The sequence below is a fragment of the Rhinoderma darwinii genome, chromosome 2 (assembly GCF_050947455.1).
Source record: "Rhinoderma darwinii isolate aRhiDar2 chromosome 2, aRhiDar2.hap1, whole genome shotgun sequence".
NCBI classification, from domain to species: domain Eukaryota; kingdom Metazoa; phylum Chordata; class Amphibia; order Anura; family Rhinodermatidae; genus Rhinoderma; species Rhinoderma darwinii.
This window is the reverse complement of record NC_134688.1, coordinates 422,893,290-422,907,639: the sequence shown is the minus strand read 5'-3', so window position 1 is coordinate 422,907,639 and position 14,350 is coordinate 422,893,290. Positions and strand designations below refer to the sequence as shown.

The window sequence follows — 14,350 nt, the reverse complement described above, 5'->3', positions numbered from 1 at the left end:
AGCATCAGCCACGGAGATTCCGCTTCAGAGGAGCCACTGACGCCACTGTCCATATATGGATAGTGATGTCAAGGGCTTTCCCAGGCATAGCGCTTAACTTAGTGCTGTGCCCGGGGTGTCCTCGGTGGGGGGAGGAGCTCCCTCTGCTCCTCCAAGTTTAACTAATGCTGAAGCAGGGAGGTGACTGTTCCTTGCTTCAGCATTAGGTTCAACTTTATCGGCGCCCTGAGGACGCAGATACAGTTGACTGCGGGACATACGCCAGGCCGTCCGGGACGGTTGGAAAGTATGATTCCTCTCCTGGAGGAGGAGCCCCTGACATCACTGTATGTATTTGATTAGTGATATCAGGAGGGATCTGGCTCCAGGAGGAGTGTTTAATTGTGTTTAATTGTATCTGTACCGGGCCCGGAGCCCCCCCCCCCCACCTTCTATCCCAAATGCGCTTGAGGGATTTGCAAAGGATTTGTTCCTTCTAGGTCCCTGAGGGCCATCTCTGTATTGAAAACAACTGTCTTAGAGAATAGTGACAGATGTACCTTTACATACAGCAAAACCTCTGTGAGTCCATCATTCAAACCTGCAGTAAAAGTGGTCTTCTACAAGAGCAGTATTCTCAAAAGAGAGGGCCAAAAAACAGAGGGTATAATGCCAAAGAAATTCTGGTCTAGATCAGGATTTAAACACAATAAATAAAAACCTGTCCTTGTCATGTGATGATCACACAGGTGTAGGACTGGTTACAGTTATCAGAGCTGTGTCTTGTAACGAGCCGTTCACCTGGGTGTCCATCCCATGACCAGGGCAGATTTTTATCCACAGGAAGTAAACAAAAAAGTTTCCAATTGAGTGACAGCAAGCAGAGATTTAGAAAACAGTGGGGAATTGAATCAGGAAGTATATTGGAATATTGTATAACTTTTCATCATTCAAAAAATAACAATTATTTTCTGAATCCATAATATCCCATTAAAGGAACACTAAATCTAGAAAGGAATGATAAAAGTTTCTGGTATAAACAACCTTGAAGAAATTTTGCCGAGAACACAGATGTTAATTTCCTTCTGATCTGTTCCATTTTCGGCTGATGAAAAACATAGTGGGTGAGGCTTAGCAAAGGGGCTCAACTTTCTGTATGTCCTGCTCAAGATAGGGGGGAGGCTCCTGGTGCAGCCAGTTGTCTTACAGCCAGACACAGGATTGTGAGGAGGGGTGGGAGGCTGATCTCTTGGGACACATATAAAATAATTGTTTATATATTCTCAGTATTAATTGCAATATGAGACAAAATAGGATCAAAGGAGAGGAGGAGATGAAGAGAGAATGTGCTGGAATATTTTTTATTTTGTATGTTTAGTGTTCCTTTAAGATGACAAAGTCTGTAGTATATTTACAATAGAAAGCCTTTCATTTCCCTAGTGCTTACTTCACCCTGTAAAGTTAACGATTAAATGAAATGATAAATACATTAAAGGAGTTGCCCCAGCATTAAATATCGAATTGTTTGTTTAAATCCTAAAAATTAACAATTTTTGTAATTTACATGCTGTTAAAAAAATTATCCTGTGATTAGTTATGATATTTACTTACATAGCATTGGCCCCACCTGTTGTTTAAAGTGTATAGCAATGTGCATGTCCGACTATTGAGCTGTGTGCTGGTGGACGAGCTCATCACTCTTCCCACACTCTTCCTCTGTTCAGAGCAGCCAATAGAAATATTTTTTTGGCCTGCTTGTTAGGGTAGAAGCAGAGCCTCTGCAGTAACATGCAGTATAGTTGGGTTGACTTCTTCCTCTCAGTTTGTTAGGATTGGCTTCTAAGGGAGTGCAAATTGTGGATGTCACACAGTACATATGTTTACCACTCTGGAATCTAATGTTACCTATCTGCAGAGAAAGTAAGAAGTGACTATATTGTACGCTGCCAGAGGGGTAAGGAGACTGATTCTGCTTAAAGCCCCCCCCCCAGCAGTAGAGATTAGCAGTAGCATCAAGGGGGGCACAGGGAAGCAAAAAAATATGAAAAGGCATTTGTATATACTAGAAACACTGCAAATTACCATAAAAACCTATTAGCAACATTTCTAGACTTTTGGTATGAAAATGATTCATTAGATAACTCCTTTAAAAGTTATACTTGTATATTGATTATTGATAATCCAGACTTTTTTCTTTTCCTAATTCCACCATAGCCTGAATGTTGACAAGAGTGATGTTCTCACTTTTTACGATGGGGATGACTTGACAGCCCGTGTCCTAGGTCGATACACAGAGACACACAATCGGTTCAAAATCTATACATCAATGGCGGATGTCATTGTCCAGTTCCAGACAGATCCTGGCAGTAATGTGTTTGGCTACCAGCAGGGTTTCATCATTAATTTCTTTGGTGAGTCATTGGTTGAAGACTAGTTCAAAGCAATCATGCATATGCTATCCAAGGTCATTAGTTTGGATAAGAAGCCACATTTTTGATGCTATAGCTGTTTCAATATTCTCACTCTTTACAACCATCTTACAGCACTTTTCCAACTTTAAGTGGTGGCCATATATAGAAATGACCCTCCGATCATATGGAAACAAATTAAATGACCTTAGATCAATACATATAAATGGTCATCCTTCAGCTGTATGATATTACATATATACAGTTAGGTCCAGAATTATTTGGACAGTGACACAAGTGTCGGCATTTCAGGTGTGGTATTTGCATTTGGAAGCTGTTGCTATGAACCCACAACATGAGGTCAAAGGAGCTCTTAATGCAAGTTAAACAGACCATTGTTAGGCTGAAAAAAAATGGAGAAATCCATCAGAGAGATAGCACAAATGTTAGGAGTGGCCAAATCAACAGTTTGGTATATTCTTGAAAAAAAATAGCGCACTGGTGATCTCGTGAACTCCAAAAGGCCTGGACATCCATGCAAAACAACAGTGGTGGATGATTGCAGAATCCTTTCCATGGTGAAGAAAAACCCCTTCACAACATCTACTCAAGTGAAGAACACTCTCCTGGAAGTAGGTGGATCAGCATCTAAGCCTACCATAAAGAGAAGACTTCATGAAAGCAAATACAGAGGGTTCACCACAAGGTGCAAACCACTAATCAGCATCAAAAATAGAAAGGCCGGATTAGATTTTGCCAAACAACATCTAAAGAAGCCGCCCTGTTCTGGAAGAGCATGAAACTAAGATCAACCTGTACCAGAATGATGGGAGGATGAAAGTATGGAGAAGGCATGGAACGGCTCATGATCCAAAGCACGCCACATCCTCTGTAAAACATGGTGGAGGCAGTGTGATGGCATGGGCATGCATGGCTGCCAAAGGCACTGGGTCACTATTGTTTATTGATGATAAGACTGAAGACAGAAGCAGCCGGATGAATTCTGAAGTGTTCATGGATTTACTTTCTGCCCAGATTCAACCAAATGCAGCAAGGTTGATTGGACGTCGCTTCACAGTACAGATGGACAATGACCCAAAACATACTGCGAAAGCAACCCAGGAGTTTTTTAAGGCAAAGCAGTTTAATATTCAGCAATGGCCAAGTCAATCACCAGGTCTCAACCCGATCGAGCTGCATTTCACTTGCTTAAGACAAAACTTAAAGAGGCTCTGTCACCAGATTTTGCAACCCCTATCTGCTATTGCAGCAGATCGGCGCTGCAATGTAGATTACAGTAACGTTTTTATTTTTAAAAAACGAGCATTTTTGGACAAGTTATGACCATTTTTGTAGTTATGCAAATGAGGCTTGCAAAAGTCCAAGTGGGTGTGTTTAAAAGTAAAAGTCCAAGTGGGCGTGTATTATGTGCGTACATCGGGGCGTGTTTAATACTTTTACTAGCTGGGCGCTCTGAAGAGAAGTAACATCCTCTTCTCTTCAGAACGCCCAGCTTCTGACAGTGCAGATCTGTGACGTCACTCACAGGTCCTGCATCGTGACGGCCACATCGGCACCAGAGGCTACAGTTGATTCTGCAGCAGCATCAGCGTTTGCAGGTAAGTCGATCTTACCTGCAAACGCTGATGCTGCTGCAGAATCAACTGTAGCCTCTGGTGCCGATGTGGCCGTCACGATGCAGGACCTGTGAGTGACGTCACAGATCTGCACTGTCAGAAGCTGGGCGTTCTGAAGAGAAGAGGATGTTACTTCTCTTCAGAGCGCCCAGCTAGTAAAAGTATTAAACACGCCCCGATGTACGCACATAATACACGCCCACTTGGACTTTTACTTTTAAACACACCCACTTGGACTTTTGCAAGCCTCATTTGCATAATTACAAAAATGGTCATAACTTGGCCAAAAATGCTCGTTTTTTAAAAATAAAAACGTTACTGTAATCTACATTGCAGCGCCTATCTGCTGCAATAGCAGATAGGGGTTGCAAAATCTGGTGACAGAGCCTCTTTAAGGCAGAAAGACCCACAAACAAGCAACAACTGAAGACAGCCGCAGTAAAGGCCAGGCAAAGCATCACAAAGGGAGAAGCCCAACGTTTGGTGATGTCCATGGGTTTCAGACTTCACGCCGTCATTGCCTGCAAAGGATTTTCTACAACGTATTAAAACAAAATCATTTCTTTATGGTAATGTTAATTTGTCCAATTACTTTTGTGGCCCTGATATGTGTAGAAAAATGGTTGCAAATCCTAAACGTTTCACAGGATATTTTTGTTCAACCCCTTGAATTAAACCTGAAAGTCTACACTTCAATTGCATCTCAGTTCTTTCATTTCAAATCCAATGTGGTGGCCTGCAGAGCCCAAATCATGAAGACTGTGTCACTTTCCAAATAGTTCTGGACCTATCTGTATATGGCTTATTTGATGTGAACACTATACTGAGAAATCTAGAATTCTTGTTTGAATTTGAAATAATATATAATTGTTGATCAGCCTGGTTAAAATGAGCAACAAAATTCTACTGACATTCCATCGTAAGGCTATACTTCATTTCCATATATATATATATATATATATATATATATAATGAAGCTCTGCTGAATTCTGTGATCTTGTTGTTTTGTAGAAGTGCCAAGGAATGATACATGCCCAGAATTACCAGAAATTCCAAATGGCTGGAAGACCACTTCTCAGTCCGAGCTTGTCCATGGGACCGTTGTAACGTACCAGTGTTATCCAGGGTATGAGATTGTAGGAGCTGAGCTTCTTATGTGTCAGTGGGACCTTACATGGAGCGGAGACCTTCCGTCATGTGAAAGGGGTAAGAGGTAACGCTGATATATTGTATTGCGGCTGGAACTTCACACCTGTCCATGTGATTACACATCCTGCATCATTTCATTAACAATATATATTTTCGTAAAAGAAAATTGTATTGCAATTGAGCTGACAAACTTTTTACAGTGGACTATTATGAACGCCTGACTACAACATGCTTAGTACTAAGAATTGGACTCTTGCACTTTTTTTCTGAGAATAGCCAAGGGCCTGCATGATGCATGGACCTGATGACTTTGTGTTTAGTCACTCCCACCTAAGATCTAGTTTCAATGAGTCTTGAAGGAAAATTTGTGAGCAATTTGGAAAGTGGTTTTATATATATATATATATATATATATATATATATATATATATATATATATATATATAAGTGTGTGAATAAAAAGCAGCGGCGCTCTATAACAGATCCCACTATAGGAACAGGTGCACAGCAGGTAATCCTGATCCAAGGACCATGTAGTATATCGAAAAGAAATTCTGCAGCACTCCAATATTAGCAAAAGAAAGTGATTTATTCAATCAATGCAGAGATGCGATGTTTCTGTCCAGCCTTAGGACTTTTCTCAAGCATAGTGATACATTAAACATACGTGATATTTAAGGCATGTGTGTAATTTACATAATGAGTAATCATTATATCATTGTGTATGCATAGCTTATCCAAATATATATAATGTAAAAAATTATCCAGTGTAACAAATATAAATACGTGTCACTGACATCAATAAAATAATAAAAACATAAATCATTTGATTAGAACATAATCAGAAATGCAGCAATCTGTGTTAGGGATGGGACTTCAGGGCCACTCACCAATCGAAGACAGGCTATGTAGATTCTCAATAAGCCCACTACGTCAGACCATGTGTTGGCTAACTGCTCGGTGTCCACAAGTACCTACTGCGCATGTACGGAACCTTAACCCCTTAATGACCAGCCTATTTTGGACCTTAATGACCAAGCTATTTTTTACGTTTTTCAATCGTCGCATTCCAAGAGCTATAACCTTCTTATTTTTACATCGACATAGCTGTAAAAGGTCTTGTTTTTTGCGGGACAAGTTGTATTTTTTAATAGCACCATTTTTAGGTACATATTATTTATTGATTAACTTTTATTAACTTTTTTTGGGGGGGGAATAGAAAAAAATCTGAAATTTCGCCACTCTTTTTTGCGTCCTAAATCTACGCCGTTTACCGTGTGGTATAAATAACACAATAACTTTATTCAGCGGGTTGTTACGATTGCAACGATACCAAATTTGTATAGTTTTTGTATGTTTTACTACTTTTACACAGTAAAATGCTTTTTTTTCAAAATTATTTGTTCTTGCGTCTCCATATTTGAAGAGCCGTAACGTTTTTATTTTTTCGCCGATGCGGTTGTATGAGGGCTTTTTTTTTGCGGGACGACTTGTAGTTTTTATTGGTACCATTTTGGAGTAGATGCGACTTTTTGATCACTTTTTATTACATTTTTTTAAAGTCAGTATTCACAGAAAACAGCAATTTTTCCATAGTTTTTTATTATTTTTTTTACGGCGTTCACCGTGCGGGTTAAATAATGTTATAGATTTATAGTCGGGGTCGTTACGGACGCGGCGATACCAAATATGTGTAACTTTTTAACTTTATTTAGTTTTTTTAATAGCAAAGCAGTTTGTAAGGGGAAAAGCTGGGTTTTTCATTTTTTTTCACATTTTTTTTAAAATTAACTTTATTAAACTTTTTTTTCACTTTTTTACTAGTCCCACTAGGGGACTATAATATGCGATTCTCCGATCGCTATTGTAATACACTGCAATACTTTTGTATTGCAGTGTATTACTGCCTGTCCGTTTAACACGGACAGGCATCTGCTAGGTCATGCCTGCGGCATGATCTAGCAGGCAGTCGCTCCAGGCAGACCTGGGGGCCTTTATTAGACCCCCGGCTGCCATTAGAGACACAGACACTCGGCGATCGTATCGCCGGGTGTCGGTGGGAGAGAGAGGGAGCTCCCTCCCTCTCTCCAAAACCACTCAGATGCGGTGCTCGCTATTGAGCACCGCATCTGAGGGGTTAAACGTGTGAGATCGATACTAATATCGATCTCACACGGCAGAGCAGGGACGCTCCCAGCCCTCAGCTGCCTCTAGCAGCTGAGAGCAGGGAGATCTGACAGTTCCCTGCTCTGTTTACTTATTCCGATGCCGCGACGTAAAAAGTCTATGGCATCGGAATAAGGCCCGTTAGTGACCGACGTAGAAACACGATGGGCCGGTCACTAACGGGTTAACTGGAAGTTTATCATTGCTACGCAACAAAACACTAATCGCTGCGCATGCGCTAAGACGCAAGTTACATCACTGGAGTTAAGAGCGTATTTGTACCAATATGAAGAACTACAGGCAAAGAATACTAACTAGTTGTAAGAGTTAGACTATATTGAAAAAAGGAACAACAGTCCTGTTATGCTTACTCCATCAATCTGATCATCCATGGAGACAGAGGACATATACATGACAAGTGCTCAAGCCCCCAGTAGCTTATGAATATACAGGATAAATGTCTTTTTTTTTTAATTATTATTATTATTATTATTAAGTCCCACACATGGACCCTGGGCTCTTGACCCACTCTCACGTGGATCATGGTACCCTGAATCAGGGTCTGGGTGCTGACCTGTTCCATTTTCATGTGCAGGCCTCGCACCACAGAGAACCTAAATATCGTGTATCGGAACCTTAAAGCAAGGAGCCAGCCTATTTAGCATCTCAATTTAGAAACATAGAAAAGGGGCAGATAGTGAGCTAGTCTACAGATGTCCTCCGTTCTCCACAAAGTGTACAGAATAAAAAACATAAACTTATTATATTTAATAAATTTTCAACAAGTCAAACTCTGAGCAACATCAATTCATATGGAATTCAATGAGTACAGTTTGTAAGAAGGCGTCAATAGATGGTAAGTGGTCCCGACGTCCCTCTGTTATCTATAACAAGAGAAGTAAACAAATTTTAAAATCTCATTTATATGAAAGATTATCATGATATATATCATGTATCACAGTTACATTACTTACAAGGAGGAGCACAACAAAGACCAGAAAGGACACTTACGTATAGAAATTATTTACTTGAAATTCTAACTACATTGAACTCAATATTTAATCCCTTTGGTAATCTAGTAAATAAAATCCATTTTATTTCACATTTTTTTAGTAAAGTGTGTCTATCCCCACCTCTCCTAGTTACAGGGATGTGGTCTAACAGCATACATTTTAGATCTCTTTCAGTGTGTCCCAAATCAGAGAAGTGTCTAGACACAGGTTGGTCAAATTTTTTCTTTCGGATAGCATATCTGATTATTTAAACGCATTTTAAAATCACATGTGGTTTCACCCACGTATAGAAGCGAGCAAGGGCACCACAACACATAGGTGACGCAATCTGAGTTACATGTTAAATAGTGCTTAATTTTATACTCTTTTAGTGTAAAGGGATGTAAGAAAACATTGCCCCTACACATGAGGCGAAAATTGACACAGTGAAGGCAAGGGAAATGACCCACTTTTTTTGATTTGAATGTGGTCTGCTGACCTATTCTACTCACATCTTTAACCTGAGTTTTTACTAATCTGTCATGCAAATTTTGTGGCCGTCTATATGACATAAGGGGTGTGTTTTTCAGTTCTTGTATATGTTTATAGCTATTCCCTATAATGCTCCAGTGTCTATTGTCACATAGGGTTCGTGGAACCACTGGGCCATACCGCCTTGGCGGTATGGCAGCTGGCCAACAGGGCGCAGGTCAGAGTCTATAGTTCATATAGGGTACCTGTGGCAGCTCGGACAGCAGTAAGGCCGATCACATTATGTAGGAGATAGGGCACTTATAATCTGGTGACAGAGCCTCTTTAAGTCTGGACTGAGCTCGTGAGCGCACCCTGGTGGTCACTGTGGAGAAGGACGGCCGTATGTGCAGACCTCTCTTGAGAGAAGGGCGTAGACTGGATAGAAGGAGTTCGTGGTCAGCGACCATGGACTTTACATCTATAAATAATTCTAGACACATCTCCACTCAAGTCATTATAGGTTGAAATAAACGGAATACGTTTTGATGACCTAGATATTTGCGTGAGATTCTCACTAGAAGTTGTTCCAATCCTATTCCTTTGTATTTGCAGTAATTGTCTAGGATAGCCTCTTTGTGAGAAATTAGACTTCATTCTATTCAGAGCTTGATTTAGATTTTTATCCTCATCCACTATCTACTTAGTCCTAAGCATCTGGAAGAGAACATATCATTCTCTTAGGATGACAACTTTTGTATTTTAGCAATGTATTACGATCAGTTGGCTTGGTGTATAAATTGGTTTTGAAAGATCCATCACTTATGTAAACCAGTACGTCCAAAAATTGAATCCTCTCAGTAGAGAGCGTAACTGTGAATTGGACGTCAGGGTCAATTTGTTTAAAAAATTTATGGAAATGTGACAGTGACTCTTCAGAATCTGTCCAGATGAGGAAGATGTCGTCTATGTATCGCCACCACCTCAATACATGAGAGAAGTGGTGGGATACCAACGTGCCCCTACCCGATATTAATCAGGCGGCCCGGAAGTTTTATTAAACACTTGTGTATTTTGGGCAGTAAATACAAGTAAGGAGTATTGGGGTGATCAACAATAAGATTTTTTTTTAGGGTCTGATCAATAACACCATTATCACAAGCCTGATTTATTAAAGTCAGAATTCTCTTCTCAATGTCAAATTTTGGATCACCAAGCAGTAATCTATAGACATTAGGATCCTGTAACTGTCTATAAGCTTCCCTGATGTATGTGCTTGTGTCCATAACCACGACCGCAGTGTCCATAACCACGACCGCAACACCCTTTTCCGCAGGCTTGATGGTGAGGTCATGTTTATGGACTAGCTCCTCAACAGCCAACACTTCAGTAGTAAGGTTAGGGTGTATCAAACCCTCATCCTGATGTTTCATACGTAATTGTTCAACATCCTTTTTTAACTAGTTCTAGAAATGCCTCAACTGGATGTTCCAATATTGGTGGTAAAAAAACAAAACACTTCTATTACATTTATGCAAACGTAGTTCATTATCAGTAGTTCTAGAAATAACATTAGAATCTTATTTATCAAACCACATTTTAAGCTTAATATTTCTGATGAAATTATATAAATCAAGCTCTAGACTAAACCAGTAAATTTTTTGACTGGGACAAAATTATAATCCTTTGGAAAGAACCTGTAATTGCAAAGATGTTAAAACAGTGGAAGAGATATTTACCACAGTCTCTGTGTGTTCTTCCCTTTGTTGGAAGGAGCCTTTCATTCCTTGTTGTCATGAGTTCTTCTGGTAACGGGTTCTTCCTTGCTCTGTGTCGTTTCCGACCTGCTCTTCTAGTATTTTTTCTCCTGAAGAAATCTGTGCCTTGGTATTGGCTAAAAAATTCTCCTGACCTGGATTATGTCCTGGATGATGTTCTTCACTATTGTAGGCTCTATCAAGAGGTGTGTGTGTGTGTGTGTGTGTGTGTGTGTGTGTGTGTGTGTGTGTGCGTGTGTGTGTGTGTGTGTGTGTGTGTGTGTGTGTGTGTGTGTGTGTGTGTGTGTGTGTGTGTGTGTGTGCGCGTGCGTGCGTGCGTGCGTTTTTACAACAAATCATTTGTTAACAGTTTATATGGCAATCCATTAGCTATATAGCGGCAACATATTAAACTAGGCTGAGCAGAGGATTTATTCATTTGTGTTGATCCTTGCACCACTGGTCAGGTACAAACATATACTTGTACCCACTACAACCAATTTTATAGAAAACTAATTAACCTTTACAAACATCCAAAGTAAATACACAATTGCATGAAAGGATTAAAGTGGGGAAGGGGAATAAAAACAATGTACCTTTTTTTCTCAAGAAGAGTACATTGGGTCTCTTCTTTCTCCTCACATGTGTCATATCAAGGTGATCTTTGGCTGTGAGGCAGCCTGCTGTAACAGGTATATTCCCTCACTATCTGCAATAAAAAAAGCAAACAAGTAAAGACCAAGCTTAGCCAGAGTTCTGTTGAATGGAGGGATTAGGAAGATATGGGATTTTTTTCTGGCAGATTTCTTCAAGACATTTGGCCTCAATCAAATGGGCATATTGTAAGCATATTTAACTGATCCCTATGGTTCTGTAAATTTGGTTCAGAAGAACAGTGGGGGCCTCGGAATTACATCTGCAATACAGACCGTTAAATACAGTTCCGGTATGCCTGTCTGAATAAGGCCTCGTTCACATCTACATTGGAGGCTCCATTAGGGGCCTCCGTCACAGATCCGGCCAAGATTACTGAGACAATAGCGCAGCATGCTCTGCTATTTTTTCCAGTAAAACTACGGACACCCCGACGAAATGTCAACCAGACCCATTAAAGTCAATGGGTTCCATGGGCCGTCGGTGGTGTCTGTGGTGCAATGGAACCATTGCTTCCGGTATTCCCTTGTTCTTCTCCTCTGACAGTGCAGAACAATGGATCAACCTTATGCAGGTGTGAACATAGCCTAAGGCCTTGTTTAAAGATCTTACAGAAAGTCTTGCAGACTGACAAATTGGTATGTCTTTGCATTCTGTTTTTCTTTGTTTTAATATTTAGGATAAATGTCCCTTTAAATTGGGGTAAGGAGCATGCAAAACATTTTTTTAGTGAAGCCTAATGCACATGGCAGTATTACACCTCTGTGCAAACTTACAGTTACATGGAGCCGTAATACGACACCTATAGCCTTCTATAGCCCCCTACTTACCCCTGTTTGCCTCCGATTTCATACACAGATACATATATTTATTGTCAGATTAACACGAAAAAAAATGGCATGCTCCATAGGATAATGTATTATGGAAGTATTCTTCCCTAGAAGCATTGATTCAAGGAGAGATTAACCATGAAATATGATGCAATTTGAAGCACCATGGACACATGGAGTGCCTATGGCTCCATAATACATAGTTGCAATGACTCCCCATGCGGCTGTACAGCCTCCTGTGCAGTGGTACAACCTCCAGTCTGGCGGCACACAAAGACCTAAATGTATATTTGTGCATTCTGCAGTCACAATTGGACTTTGAGTCTCTCAAATACTTTGTCGTCCTGTGTAATGCATGCCCCATCTGTTATTTCGGATTTTACACGGATCTGCTTATGTATGCAATGAAAGCGTTAGAAAGAGTGATGGATTGATATCTCAAGCAGTATGATTCATTTCCTCCTGTCACAGCATCTGACTGAGACAATTATATAGACATGAATTGATACTGATTGAAAACATATTTTGATTTAAATCCAGTTTAACGTGATTACTAAGATGAATCCGCCCACGGAGTGAACGCAGTGACCCGTCAGGCTGTACACGATTGCACACGGTAAAATAGTAGAAAATACTATATCACTCTAGGATAAAAGGAACTACTGGAGTATCTCAAGAAAAGGGAAGAGAAGGAAAAGAGTTAAAATCATCTTTAATGAACACATCTGCGAAAGGAAAAAAAACAAAAAACCTGAATGAAGTTGGGATGAAAGAGAAATCTACCGGCTAATTAGGCTGCCTGAGAGCTTTAATTGGTCTCATCTAACTGAAAATCTGCTTTCCACCCACCTAACCCTCCGCTACATCCCTGCGTACTCCTCCCCGCTAAAACTACTCTGCTTTCCTGTAGCAGAAAATTGCATCAAAGCAGCGCTGCCCTGGTCCAGTGGAGCTACAATTACTTCCAGTTTTTCATTTCAAGGGCACTTAAGGAGTTTAGATTAAGATCAGTGACACAAGTTTTGCACATCAAATTATACTTGTTATGTACTTTTTCACACTAATTACATTATAAATTATGATTAATGTTAAAATGATATTAATTGCACTGAATTGAGTTATATTTACACAGACCTATTAAGACACTGTGAGAATGCTGTATATTTAGTGACAAAAATAGGATAGGATCGCGTTAAGGGAATGCAGGAAAAGCTTCTCCGGGATTCCTTGTAAAACTTTCCCATTGAGTGGATCTGAACCAGCCTCTTCCTTAGGCCTTATTCACACGAGCGTATTTCACGTCCGTGTAATGTTCGTATTTTTCACGCACCAGTTGCTAAAGAAATGATGAGGGAAAAAAACACCTCCCTTCGTTTTTTTTGCTTATGTAAAAACGACATACGGAAGACATACGCATGTAAAAAACGCAGACTCACACCGTACACCGTACATGGAAGCCACATGGAACTGCAATGCAAGAAAAACGCTGCGTTTTTTTTACGCACTGAAATAGTGCAGTCTGAACTATATTTACCAACATGGACTATGCCCTGGTAAAGAATAAAGACTATTTTACACGGCCACATGATCCAGTGAGTAAAAAAAAAAAAACCAGGGCAGCGATTAGCTGACAAATGAGCAAACCCTAAAAAAAAACTGGTCACTTGTCGGAAGCACCGAGTAAACAGGGGATGTGCTGCCGGCAAGATGCAAAATGTATGGGGACGGACAATCGTATTAGCAATTGTTTGTTCCTATACATTCCAATCATTGTTACGTTTAAATGGAGCAAGCGAGCGCCGATCGACATCGCTATTATTTTCAATTTGCCCATGTTAAACCACCTTATGGCTTAAAACAACACCAAGTTCAGAAGAACCACAAGGTAAAAGAGTAACATAAAGCTTACAAAATCTCCTCGCAATTATGTGCTCCTTCACTTTCGAAACATGCATGGACAGCTTTAATTAAAGCGATTACATTTTCCATAGAAGATAGTCTTGGAACTAGGTGTCCGTCCTGACACCCGGCAGCTCATTAAACACAGTTATATGAGGTCTCTACAGTCTGTATCATAATGGTTGAGTCCACAAGTGCAACAAATCCTAGTAACATCTACAAGATCTGCTCTTAATTCAAGTGTATGTCATGTCCGACTTACCTTCTGTTTTTTCTATTCCAAAACTGGGAGCACGTCCCAATAGAGTGAATAAAAATCTTCATAAAAAAGTCCTCGGAGTCAAGATATGGCTGCAAGGAAGTAGTAATACCATTCCTCTTATTGGTAGATACTTCGTCATATGGCGT

General features: G+C 40.1%; 1 protein-coding gene across 1 annotated transcript in view; it reads left to right on the top strand.

Annotated features, from left to right (window-relative positions):
* The window catches only part of SEZ6 (seizure related 6 homolog), a 579,683-nt gene that overhangs the window by 513,971 nt on the left and 51,362 nt on the right, over positions 1-14,350 (top strand). The window contains exons 10-11 of the mRNA XM_075854295.1: positions 2,194-2,390; positions 5,036-5,230. Coding sequence (XP_075710410.1) covers positions 2,194-2,390; positions 5,036-5,230 — 392 coding nt within the window. The remainder of the gene's footprint in view (positions 1-2,193; positions 2,391-5,035; positions 5,231-14,350) is intronic.